The sequence below is a fragment of the Puntigrus tetrazona genome, chromosome 17 (assembly GCF_018831695.1).
Source record: "Puntigrus tetrazona isolate hp1 chromosome 17, ASM1883169v1, whole genome shotgun sequence".
Lineage (NCBI taxonomy): Eukaryota > Metazoa > Chordata > Actinopteri > Cypriniformes > Cyprinidae > Puntigrus > Puntigrus tetrazona.
Window position 1 is genome coordinate 17916114 of NC_056715.1, and position 23440 is coordinate 17939553.

Below are 23440 nucleotides of genomic sequence, written 5' to 3' on the forward strand. Positions count from 1 at the left end.
AAGTCCTTGTCCCTAACAGGACCTCTTTTCTGAATCATTTTTTTCTTTGATCTTTTCTTTAATTGTAAGTGAAAACACCCACATTTCTAACAATTTTATTAGTGTTTTGCTACTAGGAGCAACTCTTAGCACCAGGATTTTTCGTGAATATGGGCGCAGGTCTCAATGGGATTCTCCTGGATGAAGAAAGGGTTTTCCTTTATTTTTTTTAAACGTATGGTAGGGTCTGCACAGGAGTGTAAAAACATGTCCCAACTCTCCATAGGATCTCATCATTTTACATAAACACGTTTACGAATATCTTCATCTTTCCCACAAAATCTGTAACGTTCTGTCAATGCAGCAAAAAAGAAAACCCATCAGATTCATGCATTTTCTTCTATGCATAATTCTCACCTTAAAATCTTAATTAGCCATCAGGTAATCTCATACACCTGAAAATTAAACAAAAAGTTGTGTGCAGCTCAGGAACTGTGTTTCGTTGCAGTTTCTCTGACAGATAACTCAAGACTTCTTCAACAGCTTCTTTGCTTTAGCAAAACCAATACCAGCCATCCAAAATGAGCGAGAGGAAATCTTGGATTTCGTTCGGTGTAATCGATCACGCATTACACAGCACACTACAACACACATAAACCATTGCAGACGTTCCCTAAATACATTATTTTCTCATTTCCTGCACTGTAGTGTTAGCATTACATTATAAAAGATCTCCGTTGATCAGTGAAGCTCTTTCATAGGTTCTTTTCAGGTTCCTTTAGATGGTTTCATTGAAGGACTTTGACCTTCCATAACAGAGTGATGTCCAGCATCAACATCCACCTCACCTCAACAGACGGAGGGCTCCTGCATCACATCTAGAGGTGTCTGTTACAGAGGCACTTTATACTAGTACTTCTAGTGATAGAAACATTTGGTCAGTTTAGGTCAGCTCGAACAAACCGTCATGCAAACATCATAGAAAACGACACATCACAACACGAAACACGAGAAGTCATTGTTCATAAAGCCATACTCTTGTGAACTGAATGCAACGGCCTGCAGTTTTTTTGTGCTTGTGTTTCATGAATGATTCCCACCGAATGTCGGAAGGTTGGAGCTTTGTGACGAGCACTAAATGCTCAAATACTGAACAATAACAGGATATTAGTATGTAACGTTGATGTTAGCCGTGCGACGTTCAGGAGGAATTATGACGCACATGGAGAGCGTGATTCTGACGCTTTCTGTCTTTACATCTTCATCTCTTTTACTGGTAACGGTTTTCCTTCTTGGGAATGTACGGATGAGTCCTGAACAGAAGAATCAAGCATCCCTTCATATTTAAAATTAAACATTTTTATAGTTCCCTACTTAGGTACTTCAGTAAGGAACTATGATATTTTTGACATAAAAAAATGCATAGCAAAAATTGACTTAATGTTAATGTTTATAACATCTTAACATGCCTTATAGTCACAGTTAGCATCTCTGACCTGGGCAATGATGTAGTTTATACTTTGAGCTTTGGTTTGTAACTAACTTTATATCCAGGTATAGTCAGAACACAGTGTTATGCACACCGTATAAGTGTTTGTGAAAAGAGGAAGATCGATCTCACCGGCCTCGAGCTCTTATGTAACCACTAGATGGCCCTATTTAGTGTTTTTTTCTTTCTTTTTTGTTAATCCAATCACCGTCTGTTCGCAATCATTAGTTCGTCTGTTGTTCATTTTTCTTCTGTTTTGTGTGTCTGGCTTTGACCTGGTGTGATGATACTCACAGCGATCACCTCTGTCTGAGATTGACTATTGGCCTTCTGTCTCCGCAGGTCGGATTTTATAAGCGCTGTGAGGCAGAGAGAGACATAAACCGATTTATACATCTGATACCAACTTTAATTCAAGGTTTACACTTCATTAGTTCATGCATTCCCTGGGAATCGAACCCATGGCCTTGGTGTTGCAAGCACCACTGCTCTCGTGTCTCATTAGCTTTCGTGGTGCGTTCATATTACTACATGAAACCAAGCGTGTGTGTACGCGCCGCTGAAGTTATGCTATGTTCATCATGTGTGAAGAAGACGAGTGGAGCGCTTCTACCTGTCATGATGGTGCCGATGAAGAGGAACACGCAGAGGAAGATGTTTCCAGCCAGCGTGCTGAAGTGATCGATAATTTTCCCTTGAATGATGGTGAATGCAATTCCAAACATCTGCATATAACAGAAAGATCCTGAGCATGGATGTCATAAAGGTAACCAAGTGTGAAGAGTTTTCCCTCAATAAACTGCCAATGGCTACTTTTTGATTGAAATAATTAGATTTGGTGTTTCAAAATTGTTGAGTGGTGACACTGGAATCAACTAAACCAGTTTAGTTCAAATTAACAGCTAGTATATCAAATGCTAAATATAACTAAGCATGCATAGTTAATGAATAAGCGAAAATGTTAAAGTGTATATGTCTGAATTTGAAACGTGCAACCATGCATTTATTTGCTGGAAGACGTGGAAACATCTTTTCAGATTGGACTCGGATGCGTGACCTGCGCTGAACAGTTGAGCAGTCCTGAAGATGTTCCCTCTGACTCTGGGAACGTGAGCTCCACTGCGAACTCAAAGCCCAGCGGCAGATAACCCGTCATGAAGAACCTGCGGACAAAGACAGAAGAGTGTGAGGAATCAGCTTCCAGACTGGAAATAGTTCAGCAATCATTAACACGCATTAAAAACAGAAATCTAGTTCATTCATGAAACTCTAGATGTTGCAATCAGCTCTATGCTGCTATATAAATATTCCCTTTTTTATTTAAAAAGCATGTAATCACGAGGTAAAGATTTGGCTGGCTAGCGTGGTCCATTTAGTTGACGCTGTAACTATCATACTGGAGGCAAAATTATCTTTTATAAATGACAATATTAGATGTTTGGTGTCTAAGAGTTTTGTTGGGAAATTCTGCCATGATTTTTATACTTCGGGCACATGTGCACTTTGGTCAAAGTGGAAGAAATGTGATGTAAGTATATACTGTGACAAAAGCTGAGAAAAGTTTAACTTTTCCTTCCAGAATGTTGCATTTTGGTAACACATTATTTTAATGTGGCATGGTTATACTTGTTACATGTACTTGTTATAGTGAAAACTGTAAGTTATGCAGAATTACAAGCAACTAACCCTACACCCTAACCTAGAAAATAAATGATAAAGCTAGCTATGTGTGTAACTACAGTGTAACAATGTCAGGAACGTTTGACAACCACAGTCTCACAATACTATAATAATACATAATTTATTTTCATTTTCATTGACTAACAAATTATTTTTCTTTTTGCATGAAAAGTGCACTTGTGCTGTTGTTTGTAGTGCAAAGCAAGACAAAAGCTAAAAAGACAAAAAGGATTTTTTTATAGCGTGCCTTGAATGTCACAACACCTCTGTGTCCACTGCAGGTTTTTTGTCACTGCATCTCTTACCCGAGTGTTCCTGATGTAAGGAAGACAACCCACAGATGACCCAAGTTCAGGGTGAAAGCATAGATCACCATCCCCACAAACGACAGCAGATACACTGAGAGCGTTGTCTGCCTGGCAAGACAAAAATTAACAGGTTAAACTGCCAAAATGTATGTCGTAATTGTGTGACTCACAGAACACTTTGACTGAGTGGTTTAATCTTTAAACATCTTCATACATTCAATGGGATACGTTACAGAAGTGCAGAAATAAAAGCATGTCAGGGAATCATTAATCAGCAATGTAGGTTTGAGTAGACCTCAATGATATATAATAGATAGATCAGTGGTAGACCTACATCATCTGCTTTTTCATTTTGTCATTTTCTTAAAAGTATGTTTCTGATTGCAACTCAACAGGCGTCAGCTCTATCTGTATATCAAAATATATGCACATACAATCGCTTTTGTTGCTTTGGTTTCTGTTCCTATTTGTAGTCCCTATGTACTTTTTCACTTGGTGTCTATAGTGAACTCATCAGTTGTTTGATTGATTATGTTCACCTATTTTATGTGATTTATTAAGCCCCCTGTTTTCCCGTGCATTTGCATGCCCTCAGTTTCCTTAGTCCCATGTCTGGCATTGTCTTTGCATTTTGTGTAAAGCTGAGTTTGCCATTTCTCACCATTTGTGGACATCTACTTATCTTTGGCTAATCGCACCATGATAGAATACTAGTCCAAGAAATACAACTAGCTAGCATCTATCCGTCTCGTCTCTTCCTTCTCGCGCAGGATGACAGTTTGTTTGTTTTCATCAAAAGGATTTTGTATAATCATTTCTCAGAATTGCCTCACATGTTAGTAAATATTCCAAATGTAGGTTTGGGAGGGGCCATCAGGAGGAGGGTTCAAGGTTCCCTCGAGTACAACAAGTACTTGAGTATGTTTACCATTTTACCATAATCAAACAGGACTAATTGGTCGGCATTCCCATAGCGCCATGTTTCCAGCACAAATGAATCAGGTGGTCTTAGAGGTCCTTCCACCATCTGCATCACTCCCAGGAAGAGGCCACTGCCATTCTGAGTGTATGTTCTGCACATAAGGTGGCAGTGTTTGCTCCAGATCCTCCCAAGGTAGGAGCTTCTGATCCTAATCCTCCAGAGACAGCTCCATTCACTCCAGGTCAACCACAACTCCCTGCCTGTCCTGTTATGTCCACAGAGGTCACCTAGAACAGAAAGTGCTGGTCCTTTCACAGCCATGAAGACCAACACTGGACCCATTGCCTGTCCTGTCAAAGCCAAGGGGGTGTTCTTGAACTCTTTTCCTGTTCTGTTGATGACCTTCATCTCTAGCCCTGGCTGATCCAAAATTGTGGTCTTCTGCTTTGCCTTAGTGGTCTTCAGCTCCATCATGCTTCATCTGGTCACTTAAGCTCAATTTTCTCTGCCTTGGTAGTCTCCTATTCCAGCAGCTCTATCTTGATGATCTTTGGTCTTGGACGGTTCTCAGCTACAATTTGCACTGGTGGTCTCCAGCACTGTCTGCTCTGCATTGGTGGTCATCAACTCCACCTTCTCTGCTGTGGTGATCTTTAAACTCCATATTCTCCAACATGTGGATCTTCAGCCCTGTATTCTCTGCTGTGGTAGTCTCCAGCTCTGCTGAGACAGTATTCTGTCCTGTCAGTTCCGACCTGGCCTTCTTCTACTGGCTCCTGGCTTTGCTATGGCTTTTTGTTCTCCAGATTCTCTTCCACCACAAAGGCCTGGCACTCCATCCTGAGCCTGTTACCATGTCTATTCAGGAGCTAGAGGAAGCCGCCATGTCAATTCCAGAAGGAGCACTAATCCAGTACTACATCCTGGAGTGGAGCCCTACCTGTTTCCTCATCTACAAAGCTGTTTCTTTGTTAGGACGTCTGGCTAGTCTAGTGTAAAATCATGGTTCTTTCCAGAATACTTTCTTGCCCAGTGGTCTCTCCCAGTCTGCCATTTCTGCGAGTCCAGCTTCCAAGATACAGCATGCCGTATCTTGCCATATAAGTTAGTTCATTCCCACAATTGGAGGTCATCCAGTCCAGTTACGTTCAATTCATTTTTTTACAAAGCACAATAAAACAGCAATGACCATTGTGCTGAACAGTATAGTTTAAAAGGAATAAAAATGGCAAGACAAAGACTCGCTGGTTGATTATGTTCATCTGTGCCTAGTAAGGATTTAACGATTCCTGGTTTGACAATAATTCCTGATAAAAATGTAATTATCATTCTAATCATATTCGATTACGGCAATTTGAACAACTGAAAATAAATAAATGCTCTCCAGTTTAAAGCACAGTTTTAGGGTGTATGTCTTGTTTGGTTCATTTGAAACAAACTCAAGTTCGTTCCACCCTTTGGTGCTGACCTTTTGGGCAGGTGTGAATGCAGCAATCACAGTCTGGTGCGCACCAAACAACCGAACCGAGACCGAGGTGGTCTCGATTGGGTTCCAAATTAACTGTGGTACAGTTTGTATAAGGTGTGAATGTAATCCGAACTCAATCCAACCCCAGTCACATAAAGCACTGCGCATTTTGAGTTAACAAGCTCCAGTAGTTGTGTTATGGGAAAGTGTTTTGTTCACTATACTTGCTAGCCAAAATGAGACCCGTAAAAGCCTGCAATCGCTTTCCTATACACGCTACTTTTTGCCAATGTCAGTACTATGTCATGTATAAGAGTATGCTCTCTTCACTGGATTCATATTGTGTTAGTAGGTGACAACAGAAATTCGGTAAAACATAAAATAAATAAAATCAGTATAACATTTGTACTATAAAAACTTTCCATGATTAGCCTGTTTTTGAACTTCCTGGGTTGACCTTAGCACACTTGTGGTTTTGTTCGCAATTTCTGGCTCACTTGCAAAAAAGTTGTATTTGGTCCGGACCAAAGCACGTGAACTAGCAGGCTTTCCTAGTGTGAATACAATAGTGTCAGAGGGTGAATTTACAGACACTTACATTCACATTCAGCCTGTGTGCAGCGGTTTCTGGTAAATTTTGACCGGTTTATGAAAAACAAGCTTATGTTATTTTCTACACATTTAAAAAAAACTCACATAGACAATAGCAGACTAGAGTTTAACAGAGACTAGGGTGGTGGTACAGTGGTGGACACAGGGGAAAGATAGAGGGTCCAGACCATGGAGAGGTACAGGCAGAGGAAGAACTGAGGGTGAAGGCCGTGGATGAGTTTCTATAGAAGAGGGTTGAGACCAGATCAGTGCCAGAGATGAAGCTGATGGAACTGATGCCGTGTTTATGGAAGAATCAGCGATTAGAGAGCAAGGACCAAAGTGAAGCCAGAGGTGTAGCTAATTGAACTGAAGGTGGTGGCCATGGTGGAGTCAGCAAAACCAAGGGTAGAGACCAGCTTGAGGCCAGTGGTGGAGCTAATGGAGTTGATTGACCAGAAGATGGTACAGATGAAAGTCTGTGAGGATCTGGTGGATCCCATGCTGGTTTAGGTGTTTCCCACTGGATTGGAAGCCAAAGATGAACTGGATCTGGATTAGGTTCCAGAAATTTTAACTGGACTTGACTCCACAAAGGATACTAGAATTTGACTTGGCTCTTGGTTCTTGGTTCTAAATACACATTGTGTATTTAGTTCCTGTCTGTGTGCTTCTCCTCTTTTGGGTCTACTCATTGTGTATGTGTTTGCTCCAGCAACTATTGTGTTGATTTCTATGTGTTCTGTGTTCTATGGATCAAAGACTACTGATTGTATTCATGATGAGGATGGCACAGCAGGAATTCAGCCGGGGCAGAGCAAATGAAGCTAAAGCCCACATGGGTGGATTAGGTGTAAATAAAATATAGGGCACAGACAGTTTACCCACAAACACTACAACTGTGACATTCTGTGGGCTAATGTGGGCCACCTTGGACAGAAACAAGCAATACTTGTGAACTGAAAGGCCAGTCGTGGTAACAGGATGGCGCTCTGGTGGAGCGAACTGTGGAGGAGTGGGCACTTGAGGGAGCTCAGGAGGAGCGAGCACCTGAGCCCCCTCTGGTTTAAAATTCAAGAACTGGAGCTCTCTCTAGGGGTAAACTTAAGAACCGAAATGTCCTTAATGCTAAACTGAGGAACTGTAGCCCTCCATGGGCTAAACTCAGGAATCTGAGCTCTTTTAGCGATAAACTTAAGAACTGGAACCTCCTTGGGGCTAAACTGAGGAACTCATCCACCTCTCTATCTGTGAGAGAGGAACGGCACTCCAGCACATCACATAGTCAATATATTGAGTGCGGGAATAAGAGTTTGCTGCTGTGGGTACCTGACTAATAAGACTGTCTTCAAATACCAGCCAGAAAAGAGTCTTCAATAGGGAGTCACTCCAAAATGTAAGTCCTAAAATCTACTCCACATATTCCTTTATGAGGCCATCTTAAGCATCTTCTGTCACCAAACCCACTGAGAGACACAAAGGCTGATGAATACAACAGCAGGTTTATTAAAACAGTAGGCAGGTGAAAATAAATGTTGGATGAATCTGTATTTGGTATATATGGGCGGAGTCTTGTCTTATAAGGAGCTTGATTGGCAGCAACAGGTGAGGAGGATTCACCGATAGAGGTCAGGTATGAATGCTTTATGACATAGTGCAGGTGAGTGGCAAGAGGGATGCTGGGAAATGCAGTTCAGCTCAACTGGTGACTGTGGAAGTAACGTGACAAACATCTGTTGAGTTTGTTTTTGGATTCCCTTTTATTTTGATAATAAAGTTATAAGCTACAACTCATCCTTGTCTATCCCCTGTAACACAACTGGGGTGAAATCTGAGAGAAAGGGAAAAAAAAGGCAATATTAAGGCCAATATTGAGTGGTTTTGATATTGCCTGATTTTAGAAATGAATTGAAACAGGCAATGATTACCTGTTTAGACATAGGGACGCAGTCACATATATAAAACCTTACAGTAAAAAAGGTATATGTTCAAAATGAACCTGTTATTTTTGTCAGAATATGGCAGCTATGTTATTTTTAAAATGCACACGTGGTTAAATATGAATTCTCATGTCAACTGAATATAGGTACGGAACAGCCTCATTCTGCCGTAAGTGTATGATGATGATGTAATGTCAATTTTTATCAAGTAAGGACAAAAATAAATTAAAAGGTAGATTTGTGCGGAGAACATTGTAGTGATCATCTGTGATGAATAGTGAAGTGGAAATGTAAAGTTATTGGACATGATATGTCTAATTTCTGAGAAATCCGACAGATCCACACATCTTTCTAGGAAAAGCATGTATTTCTTAATCATAACCAGCCTCGGTAGGAAAACAAAATTCCTGTACATGTAAGTAGGTCTTTTATGTCTTTAGCTCCCTCTAAATCAACAATGTATTATGAAGCCGTTCAGTACAACCACGCGTAAGAAAACGCCCCACTTCACTGCTGCTGTTGGGATCTGCCGGGGGCAATTCTGACTCAAACGACTCTGAGTCGATTACAAGCTCCGGGATGATGTGTGCTCATTGAACAGGCAGTTTTCAAACCGGCGCTTCACAAGAGATAAGAGAGACCACTACAGTGAAGAGCCTTTGTGATGGATACGGACAGAACGCATTCACAGACAAATATATGAGCAACCGTGTTACATAACAATCACCATCTATTCATATCAGGAGGTGGATGATAACTCTGGAAACAGAGAACACATTTGCTAATCAATATTCTACAAACAGTGGAAGTTTCTACATGAGGCCAATGCTGCTCGTGTCTCAAAGCACATGCAAATATACTTCACTTGATCAGTTTTAGTCTGACAGCGTAAAAAACATGTAGTTTAAACATGTTAATCACGCTTTCTTTAATTAAACTCATGAGAGAAACGGTTTAGATTTTAAAAACAAAGTCTTCAATACAATTTGTTAAGTAATAAGAGAAACGCAGCTCTGACGTCTATAGTGCATTGATTGGTGTAATGTACAGTTGAGTTGAAAAGACCTTCATTAATCTTCTACCAAGCATTGTGGCCGAGGGAAACCCATAATCCCTTACTCCTGAATACATTAAATATGTATGCGATTGTGAAAATAGCTGTCATTTAGAATTAATAGAGGTTTTAGCCCCATTTAATCTTCTTTATGTTGTTTGGTTAATATATGTGTTTTGTTCTTGTAGTGATGGTAATTAGAGATCATGGGCCTTTTTACTTTAAAGGTACATTTTCTTCCTACTCAGAAAAAACTAACCTTAAATGAACAAGAAACCTTGAACAATGCTGTCACCTCAATATGTGATGCAGTAATGGTTTTAAATTTAAGCCTGGCTTCCTTTTAGTGGTTTTAATGCACACACGTGATTGTTGCATCGATTCTTACATGTTTAGCATCATTTCAAAGTGAGTGATGCCAAAGTGGTTGTTTCCCTATCGCATATTAAAATAACATCCCAACCAAATCTAATAATGCCATTTTAGCTTGTTTCTACAAGTCTTTGAGCTCTTTTATCACAACTCAATTTTTATGGGCCTCAAGTTCCAGAGCACAATCACAAATGCGATGCTTTACCAGGTGAGCTAACCAGCAAGTTTACTAAAGGCATAAGTATCATGCAATATGTGTTTTTTTTTAGGTCATAGTGCAAAGAGCTGTGCAAAAATAAACCTTTAATAACTGACAGTCTGCCTTCGTCATCATAATTCATGAACACAAATTGTAGGTGTTTTACTGCATGTAGTGTTCATGTGGAGCTTCTGGAGTCTTGGTACAGGCATGTTTTTCCAATGAGACTATATTGCAGTTTCATTATATTACTTTTCTATTGGCCTCAGATAGTTGTTTCAGTCTGTTAAGGGGGAAAATGTTTAATTGACTGCTAAAACATATTGTTCTTGACACAAAGCACAAAAATATTGCCTCTAAATGAGTGTGGCGGACTGATGTTTAGACACTTAGATTCAGGCATGTAGACATTTTTGCAGTGCTCTTCAACTCATAATCGTCTACCTTGAAATATTTAGAATTGAGTCAATTTTGACAAAACACTTTAAATTGCTGTATGTGATTTGTCAATGAGAATTTACTCAAATGACAAGTAAATTAAGTCCAAGCTTACTGTGACAGGACTGAAATAACATTAGTTCCAATGACTGATACTCTACGACGATGAAAGCACATCTTTAGGATTGAGAGTAAAGACCGGAGTGTGTTCTCCATTCTTGAATCAAGGTCAGTGTGAGTAATAAACCCAGTAACCGCTGATCTGTCCTGCTAAATCCTCTCACACATGATGAGATTAGGAGAAACAGAGGCTCTGTTATAAAAGAAAGCACATTACAGGCATTCTGCTGCTCAACATGAGTCAAAGTTAAGAGTTTTAACAATCTAGTGTAGGAAAGGTCTTGGAGAAAGGTCACTCTACCGAGAGCTACACTTGACAAAATAAATGGTGTAGAGGTTCATTTGAAATCATTTCCATGCAGAAATTGCTAATGTCATAAACAAAGAAAAAAAGCCAAGTAACAGACTGATAAAAGTTGTATTAATTTTCTACTTAGAATTTTTTTTTAGTATATACTAAAATATACAAAGCTGTGATGATTAAATGCCTAAATATTTTATGTTAATTGCTATTACTAAATTACACATGTGCATGCAACACCATATATGAAAAAAAAAAATTAACACAATCTTGCTTGCAAGATCGTCAAATCTTCTGTCAGTTTGATTTTGCGAAAGGTACATTTCAAAAGGTTACAATAATTAAAATGTTTGGTCGTGTTTTAGTCTTACGCATTATAAAATGAAAAACTTTGCTATCGTTATGAGCAGACCTCAGGGGGGGAATAAAACAATAGAAAATGCACGACTTACTTATAAGTCTTGGTCTTGTCTAGCCAGATCCCACAGATCAGAGAGCCGACCACGCCAGCGATGACGAGAGTCAAGCCAATTCTCCCAGCGTTCACCTCTTCACCCTGCGCTTCAGACAATAATGACATCTGAGATATCTTAAATATATCACCCCGTAAGAGCATGTTCTGATGCAATTCAGCCCGCAGTGTTTAGGTAAGCCAGTACACGGAGTCTGAGCTGAAATCAGCAAGAATGTCTTTCACAGTGAACTGATAAAATGACACATTATATGTTTTTAGCAAGTAAAAAAAGCTGATGTTGCTGTAGTACCGAACAATAATCATTATCGTAGACCACGATGTGTACATCAAGACACTTCGAAACATGCCATGCTGTTACAATGGCACAATTCCCAAAAAACGAACAAACAAAAAACATGTTAATACAATGATGACTGTGTGCATCATCTGTGTCTGTAGAGTGGAGGAGAACTCGAGGATGTTGACAGCAGGACTCACAGGGTAATGCTCTATTATCATCCTGTTCAACAGAGTGGAAACAGCATAGAAACATCCCACGTTCAGTCCTGGGAAACACAAACACAGGGAGAATCGTGCTGTCGAATAAATATCAAAGGATTCAAATGGGGTATAATGGCAAACTGATAGTTAGAAATGAGAGACAAAGTAACATTTCAATAGTGAAAGTTAAAGTTCAATTGCCGAAGTTAACTCTTTCCTCCCACTCAAGGACTTCGAAACTGCGTTATGCATTTATTTGATCAAGTATTACAACTATTTAAGGGTCTCTAAATTGTTCTGTTACAGGTCCAGCTAGATTAAAAAGAGGCGCAATATTAGACCTGTTTTGGCTAGCTTTCACTGGCTCCCCATTGAGTATAGAGTGCAGCTTGAAACCGTCAAACTGAATGGTTTGCCACCACACTATTTATCTGAACTTCTTTCTTTCTTGCCATCGCACCAAAAGTCACTTTATTGTAACATGACATGGTTACTTGCTACATGTACTTATTTTAAACAGTAAACAATTAAGTTTGCATAATAAGTAACTAGTAAATAACCCTAAACCAAACACTAGCTGGATGGAATTTTAACTAACTGCATGATATTTCCTCTACATTTCTGTCATAGTCACTACTATTAACCTACTACTAAATATAATGCAGAAGCTCAAGATTTTCTGTAAAGCTACTTTGCAGCGTGCCAGAGCACAATGACGCATGTTGTGAACGAGATCAGGACCGTCAGAGATTGTGGTGTATAAGAGGTAAAAAATGATCTGAATACTATTCGGTTTTCTGTGCAGACCGATTTATCAAGTTTTTGTCTTTTTATTTCTTTCTTTTGGAATTTGGAAAATACCTGACATTATTTCGATATAGAAGATATCAGGTAAGTGGAAGTAGAACAAAAAACATAGTTATACATTTATCTCCGTATTCTGGTCCAAAGCGAGCTGCTGCAGTGCATTCTATCTTCTATACAGGCAGCTAACTTTTAAACCAGTATAAAATTTGTTTTGTATATTCAAAATGATTTTTTCTGTAACCTATGGAGTCTGGGTTCATCACCAAATCAATAACGACGTGTCCTCTTTTTAGAGCTGCTTTGCACTGTCTATATAGTATAAAGTGCTGTATAAATAAAGGTGACTTGACTTAAAATCATTTAAAGTACTTAAAAATGCTACAATACATGAACAGGACACTTCAGTTTATACGGGGGTTTAAATTTGCTGACTATAAAGGCAACTCAATTAAATGGAGCCATTAAATGAGCATGTGTTCAGGGTTTTTATTTTAGTCAGTTACACTGTATGTACGCTATAACTACCCTGGACTCAAAATCAATACAAGAAAATTATAAGTTAACACTGCAGAATTCTGCAGACATAGTGGGCCTTATTTATCAATTTAACGTAGAAACGGGTGCGACTTGTGATTCGTCCAATCTCATCGGATCGATCGCGACGCTGATAAATGTGGCAGATGAAAACGATTGTCATTCTCTCAAAGAAACAAAAAGCTATCAGTCGTACTAGCTTGTGCATTCTTCTGTGTATTCCTATGAAATAGTTTTAAACGTTTTGTTGACTGAATTTTAGTTTTATGATGAATAGCTTAAATGTCGGGCAGCGCTAGAACTAATGATGTCTGAGCGATCAGACGGAATAAATAAAATAAAGACAATGAGAAAAAGATTAAACTGCATTATACTTGTTGCACAGTTTTTTCTATAAATGTATTATAGCCTATTATATATTTATATAGTTATCAGTGTGTACCGTAGCTAATGAGGAGGAGGATGAAGGGCTTGTTGCAGAAAAGTCTCGCGATTGAAGCCAGGTACGAGTACTCTGTGGTGGGCATGTCTCTGAGCGCCACCTGAGCCAGAGACGGGGGGATTTCAGGCCTTTCCTGAAAAACTGAATGGCACATTCAAACCCTCTAAACAGCAATTGATTAAACCAGAAATGGACATTATATGAGTAAGCATGACCCGGTTTGCAAAATGACTACAATCAAGGATAACATCATAGGGCAAAGCATTGAGCCTTGTTCATGAAACATGAGCAGTTCATTGCTTGCAAACACAAATTGAATGATATTCACAGCAACTGGTTCTGCTTGTGTTTCCAAAATCAAATCATATAATCAATTTCACCACTTGACACAAATGACTTTGTAAAAGCAAATATCAAGACTGATCTAAATTAAAAACGTTTGTCACTTAACCATCCTTATTATTTTTGACTGGATAACCTTACCAAACACCACCAGCAGAAAGATGAGGCTGGCCACAGCAGCTGTGATGTAGAACATGACACTGATGTTTTGAGCCAGTTCATTCATGTCATCCACGTTGGGCACAAGAACCGGCGGGATCAAAAAACCAATAGCAATGCCAAGCTGAAGGGGAAAGACACAAAGAATCAATTGCATCATAATCTCCATCTCACTGACCCAAAACAAAAAAATTTAAACTCTCTGATTTGTGCAACTGGAAGATGCACAATGGATGGAAGATAAATCTGCAAATTGTCCAAAAAAAATCATGAATGTCTTTTTGTAAATGTCTAATGTACTTATCGTAGGTGAAGCTGATATTATGGCTAACAACAATGACAACCTTCTAAAACACAATACAAACCAATTACAATTCAAACACCTAGTCAATTGATAAAAGGATACAACACGCTGGTGTTGTCAATGTACCAAAATGTCATTATTCAGTACCGATACCAGTTAAAATCCACGGTTTCAAAAGGTTTCCAAAGGAAAAGTCAAAAGCATTCTAATTTAAAACACACTATACGAAATCAGTGGCATTCTTTACTTATTAAACTTGGGTTTCAAGTTTTTCCACATAATAAAAGTATGAAAAACAGTATTTAATTTGTCTTTGGATTAAATAATTTAAACACATTTTACTTTGGTAAATAAGAGAATAATGAGATTGTGTGTGCAGAATTTTGATTGGGTGAGTCTCTTTTGATGGACACTGAGCTTTTGATAATCGCCCTCGAACTCAGAGAAGGCCTTGAGAGTCAATAAAGGGACCTTGTTTCTTGAGGTTCTTGTTTGTTGATACTCTAGAATTGTTGCGAATAAACCTCTGTCTGAACAGCAAGGAGGAATTTAATCTCATCTAGTTCACTCAAAGGCTTCTTACAAATGTGCAAGCATTGTCAGGAATCATGTTCAGCTCCTTTAGTAATGGAATGAGCAGTGTGTGAGAGTCGTGCTACAGCTCTAGAGGCTTCAGTGAATATGTAACCAAGCACAATTTTATGTTCTTCAGTTCCAAATTCAACTCTTCAGAGATCACTTCTACTGCCAGGAGAGCAGCACAAAGTTCTAGTCTTGGTATGGTGAACTCAGGTTTAGGAGCTAGTTTTGTCTTATCAGAGATGAACCCTACTTCAGTCCTTTAGCATCTGTAGTCTTTCGGGAAGGCAACAGCGGTGATAGCTTTACTTGTTGCATCACAGAATAAGGAAACTTGTTTTTTCCTGAGCTTTTGAGACTGGAATAGATGTGAATGCTCTTGGGATCTTCACCCCTTTCAGATCCTTTAGAGAGGTACACCATTTTTACCATCCCAGTAACAAATATAAATGGTCAGATCTCTTAGAATTTTTTGGACTCACTGGAGCAGCAAACCCAAGATAAGTTATAATTGGTCGATAGCGCTCCTCATTGAGGTTTTGGTTTTTCAACATGAGTCACTTGGAAAGTGAGTGTCTGCAACAAGGTCCCATCTGAGACCTAAACTTCTTTGCACAGGGAGAAGATCTTGGCCAACATCAAAATCCTAAGTCTTTGGCGAGGTTGGCAGCTGGAAGGGCTTTCACAACCTCGGTTTTGTTTGGAGGTTAGATTGAGCCAGCATGTTTTGAGTTGCTTTTAACATACCAATGGCCTTCTTCTGAAGGGAATGACTTGAGACCATCATCAACATAAAAATGTCTCTCAATAAACTTCCTCACTTCAGTCCCATACTCACTTTCTCCTTCCATAGATGTCTTTTTCAGGCCATTAATGACCACTGCGAGTTAGGGGCGGTTTCCAACATTAAAGTTTCTCAGTCTGGACTCTTCAGCATTGATGAAAGAATGGGAAGAAAGCCATGCTTCTTCTAAACCAAACAATACTACTCCCTTTACTACTATATTAGGGGAGATATCCCACTTAGAGCCCCTAGAGGACAGTGGTGAAATGTGCAACCCACATGCTATAGACCACATGCACAGGAGAACTGTTCACAACTTTTCCAACGAAGTCAAATGCATTCATTTGTTCTCAACTATCACACCCCTGGACTGTTTTGTGTTTATTTTCATTCCTCATGTGCCATGTGTGACCTAGTTTCTGTCTTGTGTTACTTGTGTCATTTTGTTATGATGTGTCTCATCATTAACGTCATCTACTCCCCTTTATACTCAATTCTGTTCGGTGTTAGTTTGTCCGGTCTCATCTATATGTAAGTGTGGATATGCTACCCTTCTTTACCGTTAACTTTCATCTTCATCCATTCCATCATTAACCTTGTTCTCATATTAATGAATTGGAAGGATTCTAAACAACTGTATGCCCAAGCTTAGTGCTTGCAAGGTGAACAGCATCAAATCTTCACTCAAAGCACTATAGCAAGTGGCAAGTAAACTAAGTAATTCACAAGATGATTTGCAGAATATGTTGCACTGGTGCTCCAGACTTTATGCAACACAACAAACACAACAAAAATGCAGCTCTGGTAACTACAGGCACGCGTTTTCCCAAAAGATCCACATTACTGTGAGTTCAGATGAATCCAGCTGAAAAACAACGACTGAAGATAGCGCTCAGAGTGAAGAAGAGAAATAAGATTTCTGTTATTTCCTAGTGGGGTCACGGGGGGTCATGTTTCATTTCAGAGCTGGTTATTGAGAAATCTGTCTTAGGATATAGTCTAACATCTCAGCGCTAAAACTAATATCTGCTCCTTCCCTCCCATTCATAAGTCGAGTGTGCTGTGGTGTCATTCAGCATGTGAGTGATTTGTAATCATGTCATTTATACTAGATCTCTCCACCTCGGTTTGAATCAAACTACAGTCACACACACCCCATGTCAGGGCCGTAGCCAGCCTAGTGGAAGGGGTGGTGGGGCTTTAGTTTTAAAAAGTGTACTTTTTTCAATGTCACACCCAAATCTAAAAACGTTTGACTTCGGAGACCCATGCATACACCTGTGTCTTGTCCGAGACGGATCTGATTATTGATGTATGACTGTGTTTGTAAATAAAAGCCTTCACGTGGATCTGTACACCTCACGTCTCGCTGCCTCCATCCAACAACCAGCCATATTTTTTTTATGTAGGCTACCAATAAGCCAATAAACCAGCTTTCACGCGTTGTGTTTAAAATTAATTTATGGCACCACGGCTTTCCATCATACAAGTTCAATTATATCAATGTATGTAGGCGTATGCCAGGGCAGTCTAAGCTAGTTTGATGACCCAAAACCCCTCAAAAACCTGAACACACCAGCCATATATCAAATATCAAGTTATTTGTATAACACTGTAAAACTATCTTTCCAATTAAAATGTTGCAGGTGTTTTTTTGTGTAATGTAATACCTTTGCAGATCCCTGAAATCAGTTTAATGCGGCATTTATTAAAATACAGAAATTAGAGTAATGAAAGCAAATGTTAACGTTTTATATTAAGCCAGAGTTAAGCAAAGAGTGATAACAGAAGTTTTTTTTTATCTTTATTTATTGTTTCATCTTTATTTATTGCGCGCTTCTGATCTGCTCGCCCACCCACCTGTCATTAACGGTCATTTATTTATTTACATCTATAAAAATATATATTTTATAAACCATAGATTGTCTATAAATAATTTTATTTGGTGCTGAAGAAATGTAAAATCTAGGTAAATTACTCTGTAATGAACTATTTATTTCATTTAATCTTAGTTGATGCGCTTATTATTATTCATTGAACAATAACAAGATATGCTTTTTATAATACTTTTATTTGTAAGTGTCCCTACGGATCATTTCTGTGGCCCTTACACTGTGTCATGTACGCTGGGTGATTACTGATGTACAGCGTGGTCGTCGTGAGGTTAGAGGAACGTTACAGCAACGTTAGAATAACATTCTAAAAACCACAGACAAACGTTAGATTTTCGTAAAAGAAAACTTTCCTGTATAACCAAAAATAAACCTTAAAAAAGTAAGTTCCGGGATCCAAACCCAACGTTCCCAGAACTTTCTGGGAACCAAAAACGTTCCCAAAACCTTCAGGGAACAAAGAATTGTTTGTAGGGCTGTTCGCCAGTGCCCTGTTTAGTTTTTTTTACCCAGGAAAGTTCACATTTAGTTTGAGCAAACTCTGATTTTTCAGACTCAAGAGGATGGATGAGTTTGGAGCAGGTTAGTCGCCATGGCCCCTGAGACTCACACTACACGACTACTCTGAGTCCCAGCCCGTAAGTCACGACTTGAAACCACGACTCACGACTTCGTCGCGTTTCAGGCAAGTCACGGATGTAAACAAACCATACGGGGCTTGTGCCCGTTTACAAACATTTCTATGCCAAAGGCACTTTCCTTGCTTATTTGAGTGGAACGGAGGAGAGAAAAAACGGCGCATAAGGCAAGAGAAGCTGTTTTCCCTTTCATCTGAGTGCAGCACTTACATAAACACCGCCTCCGTACGGGTCGCCATTGCTGTTTCGCGGGCAATGTGACGTCAGAACTCAGAACCGGGACTAATGGATCCAGTACGAGTTCACGGTGGGACGTCAAGGGGTTGCTTTCACCAGCAGAAGGTTGGAAAGACGCGGTTTACGGGCATTCATCTGATTTAGAGATCGCAGACCCAAGCTGGACCAATCAGCAACGAGCAAAGTGGCATGTATCTGATTCTCCAAATTAAAGCAGTTTACAGTGAAACAATTTTAGAGACAAAATTGCCCAACTTTTGAAGCTACTTATTAGATGTAAATAATAATTGTACTTGTTTGTAATTCCCATCATATATAGTCAATCCTTTGGTATAGGATTAGAGTTGTGGGGTGGACGCATGCGCGAAAACACGTCAAATTTCAAATACATTATGCACGTATTATTTGCACACCTAACTATAAGCGCCAAAATCTATTCTTGCTTATCAGTATCAAGCATTGTCATGAGAAATTTAAATTCCATAAAGCCATGAAACGATGTTCACCAGTCACCTGTATGCGCCCTAATGATTATTAAACCACTTTCCTTTTTTATGTTATATAGTGTGTCTAACTTGTAATACAACTTCAATGCAAACACAGGCTTTCGGTGTAATATATCACATCTGATTAACATAACTTAAAATAAGGCAGAAGGCGGTTTTTCTGCGTCTCTGCGTGCGCTTTTACGCACCTGGTTTCCGAACACGCCGACGGCGCAGGCGGTGGACACTTCATCAGACCCGAACCACACGGACGCGACCTGAGACGGCATTCCTAAAATGAACACCTGCGCGAAGGAACAGGCGAACTGTCCGAGCATAGTGACCCAGAACAGGTTGGGCTGGACGCTGGCCACTTTGATCCACGTCCCCGCGCAGTTGATCGAGGCTGCGAACAGAGCGATCACCCGCAGCCCCTTCCTCTCCAGCAGCCATGCCACCGGGAATATAAAGGGGATGTAAGTCAGCATGTAGATCATTGACAGCCAGTCGATGGCGAATGAGGAGACGCTGTAGAATTTCATGAAGATGTTGTTGATGATGCCGTACTGGATCCACTGGAACGCGTTGCACAGCGAATAAGAGCTAAAGAGAAATAAAACGAGCCATCTCCTCCGGTACAAACGGGTGCTCGTGTCCCTGCGTCCGGAGATTTCAACGCGATCAAAGTTTCCATCCGCGCCTTTTGGGAACTCTGTCTGAAGAACGTCTATTCCAAAGTGGTTGTCGCTTTTTTCGCACATTTTGCGCTCCGAGCGTACCTCTATGCCTTCCCCTGCTCCACACACCCGGAATCCGCTCCTTCTGTTGCAAGAATCCTCCTGAGGCAGAAGTTCTCAAGAGTCTTCAAAGGTCCGGACCGACTTCGTGAAAGTTCAGAGCAAAGGTGAAGACAGAATCAAACACAACTCAGTCACTGATTCATGCGCGTGAGCTTCACATCACCATCATCATCATCATCATCACGCGAATGACACGAGAGAGAAACTCTGGCACGTGATCTGTTGTAAATCATTAGCTCCCCCTCAGCCCGACATATTATCACAGAAGAGTTGTTATTAAATATTGATTAGGTGAATATTTGGGGCCCCGGAGCCCTCTGCTGGACACAGACGCAATGTTAAAGTTGCGGCGATAATCAGAGATGGGCGATCAATATCAGCTCGATATCACTCAACATCGTCTGACATGTTTATTTATTAACTGCGTTTATTTACAATAAAAATCTTGTTTCATGTGCATGATCTGGTACGACGTCAAGCAAGGTAGCAACATATTTGCCATCGTGCAAGAGACGGAAGAAGAAAATGATGGTTATAAACAAACAAAATGTTCTTCAGAGACAAAATGCATTTATTTGTACAAAGCAGGCTTAATGCACATTCATACAATATTCAAAAACAACTAGATCCAGGTTAGTCAATCGTATAATTTATCATCTACATGTCAAAAGTGCGTTTCTCTTGTGATTTCTTTAATGAACATAGTCCTCACAAATATGCAGTCTAGGGCAAATGTGAACCTAATCTAGTGTTGTAGTTTCCATGGGACTTGAAAGTGAAAATGCATGTTGAAATATGGTTTTAAGAATAATAGTATCTATTATTATTCAATTATTGTTTGACCCGGTAAATATATGAAAAACAACATATATTAAACGGATACAGACAGATCCAGAAATGAAGGTAGTACAAAGCAAGGGCCGTAAAGACAAGGTCGGGTGAGTTTGGTGAACTCAGCATCATCCAAAACCTTCCCGACAGAAATCCTCTGAAAATCCTCCCCAGAAGAGAGAGAGGAAGTTCTGATAGCATTGATGTCTCTGTATCTAAAATGCGGTGTCAAGTCGCCGTTTGCATTCAAACGCATCTCTAAAGCGAACTTTTGCACACTTGTCATATTGGTTCCTGTTAGATTTTTGTGAATTGTGGCTTGTTTTGAAAAAAGTGCATTATGAAATTGAGTCAAAAGCCGATAATTAGTGCATGGTTTTTCAGATTTGGCGCCTGCTTCTGCTGTTTACGAGAAACTGTGTGCAAGCAGCTTGTAAAACAAATGATTGGGCGATAAGTAAAAAATGCAAGGTTGTTATACGCATCAGAAGACTAGGTGAAAGTTGAGAAATACTTTTAAGCTTCAGCAAACGTGAGTGATCTAACGGTGCGGTTTCTCTCGAATCTGTAAATCTAAATGAAGAGTAATAATGGGACAGAGAGGAGCCGCTGTGAAAAGACCAAATGGAATTAAGAGAACACAAAGAATGAAAGACTGTCGGAACATTTACGGCAGAGGTCATGGAAAGAAAACACAAAAACCATGGCATAATGGAGAATAATGAACGACTAGATTTGGATTCGTAGTTTCGGATCCAGATGACGGCTAATTCAAATCCCAGTCTGGAAAACTCTTGCAGTAATGGACCAAAAGGCCTTCCATCAGCTTCTATAACATTGTTCAACAATCATTTAAAAAAGAAACAATTCAGGGATAGAACGAGTCAGGATTGAGAACTCGGTGGTCTCTCAAATATTCAAATGCATAACTGTGGTCTGAAAAGCTGAACATCTGAGACTTAGACATGTATTCCCAGTGGCCATGACATGTGGAAACTCTGTACCAAATAAGACACATGCCAGTTCAATTTAGTGCAATCATCTGAGATGCCAAACCTGCCAAGGCATCATCAAATCAATGAAGCCCTTCCTAGGGTGTCATGGATCCTTATACGGACACGAGGACCGAACGAGACAAGGATGTCTGCAGGACACACGGCTGTTTTAAGCAACAAACATGAAAATCTTAAGAATTTGCCAAAAGCCTCAGGGGACTGACTGAAGCTGACAGATGGAAAGTGACGGAGTTCGGACAATTAAAGACTGTTCCCTGTTTAGTGTTGATCGGAGGATGCGGTCCAGTTCGACGCTTCCACACTTCATTCATCTTCATTGTCGCAGTCAGTGATTAACGGGAAGCCATTTTTAATCTAAATGCATATTTTGATGATGCAGCTATTAAAAGTGCGTAAGCTCTTACCTACTCGTTCAGCACCTTTGGGTCCCCAGATATTTTAAGATGTAAAGCATAAACCAAACTAGAACCTGGCAAACTTCTGTTAGAAAGAAAAAATACATGTCTGAGGTAATGGCTTTAACGGAGGATGGGACTGCTATCCCACCAAGCACTGCCTTTACAAATGGTGGAGAAAAACAAAACGATGCATTTAAAGTTATTGAGTAATATCTACAGAGATTTAGTTTATTGTCGAATCTGCATGTATGAATATATAAGCAAGGATGTTCCCAGCGGAGATCTTTTGCTGATCGGTTGTTATCTGCCATATATTCTCAAATTTTGAAAATTGCAACATAAATTGGTTGTGAAGAAAGCAATGCCTTTTATGGTTTAGCTGCAAGGCATACACACACACACACACACACACACACACTTTACATTACTTGGCCAACAAAGGCCTGGTGAATAGGCAAACCAGTTAGGAAATTACATAGCAATTTGATGTTATTCATATTAAATATTTCCCAAAGGTCTTCACTAGAGTTGCACGACAATGGATAAATTAAGAATATCTATATTTTAGTATTGCTTTGAAGTCAAAATGCGTACCGTTTGGCAGGTCGAATGGAGCCTCTCAAATGGAGGCGGGAACTCCAAAACGGGGCGTGGCTTCCTCCCATTGACCCATCAACTCCACCCCACAGATGATTTTATAGATTTTATTGGTTGTGTCAATCAGTGTTAATTTTCCTACACTATGCTGACCACTAAACCCACCCTACCCTACACCTGACCCCAACCTTAACCAGAGAATCTGGCTGCACGCCGCGATTGGCGCTGAATAGCGTGGTAAAGAAAGTCAATTGTAGTTCAGGAGATAAACAATGAATATATGATTATGCGATATGAGACCGACGAGGTTACTAGAAACAAGGTTTCATTTATGAACTTTTATTTTTTTAAAGAAAGTATGTAAATTGGTTGGAGCCAGCTAATGGTGAAAGCCTTCCTCAAAGAGACCCCGCCCCATTTTGGAGGGTCTGCCCATTTTTGGAGTTCCAGCTCTCTCCAGAGATCTCCAGTCTGCAGTTATAACCAATTGGACAGGACTGCAATAATCCAGGGACCCCAAACAAGAAACCAAAAGTGCTTTAGACCGGGAAGACTTTTTATTCACTACTTCAAAGAGACATTTAGTATTCGAAACACTTCTCATTCTGATTTATGACTATTTATGATTAAAATATGATCGCAATATCCTCTTCCATTTTAATGAATGTATCAAAATATTTTTTTTAAATTATGCATGCACATTTAATAAATGTGATGAAGCATAATATATGTCTGTCTGTTTTTTTAATATAAATTAAATTTATCAATAAAAACATGTA

At 39.6% G+C, this 23440-nt stretch overlaps 1 protein-coding gene across 1 annotated transcript; it reads right to left on the minus strand.

Annotated features, from left to right (window-relative positions):
- Positions 1–88: 88 nt before the first annotated feature.
- On the minus strand, positions 89–20111 carry flvcr2a (FLVCR heme transporter 2a). Its single transcript, XM_043263722.1, has 10 exons — positions 19229–20111; positions 14083–14224; positions 13600–13740; positions 11814–11881; positions 11314–11417; positions 3454–3564; positions 2526–2631; positions 2082–2193; positions 1763–1827; positions 89–1292 (listed from the first exon to the last, which is right to left on the minus strand). The coding sequence occupies exons 1-10, from the start codon at positions 19778–19780 to the stop codon at positions 1233–1235; spliced, it is 1461 nt and encodes a 486-aa protein (XP_043119657.1). The 5' UTR covers positions 19781–20111; the 3' UTR covers positions 89–1232.
- Positions 20112–23440: the final 3329 nt, after the last annotated feature.

Coding starts and splice junctions, on each gene's coding strand:
- flvcr2a (XM_043263722.1), bottom strand. CDS start 19,780: ATGTGCGAAAAAAGCGACAACCACTTTGGAATAGACGTTCTTCAGACA. Junction 3,565..11,313: donor GACAAGACCAAGACTTATAA/GTAAGTCGTGCA, acceptor TTGTCTTGCCAG/GCAGACAACGCTCTCAGTGT. Junction 2,632..3,453: donor CTTACATCAGGAACACTCGG/GTAAGAGATGCA, acceptor CTTTGTCCGCAG/GTTCTTCATGACGGGTTATC.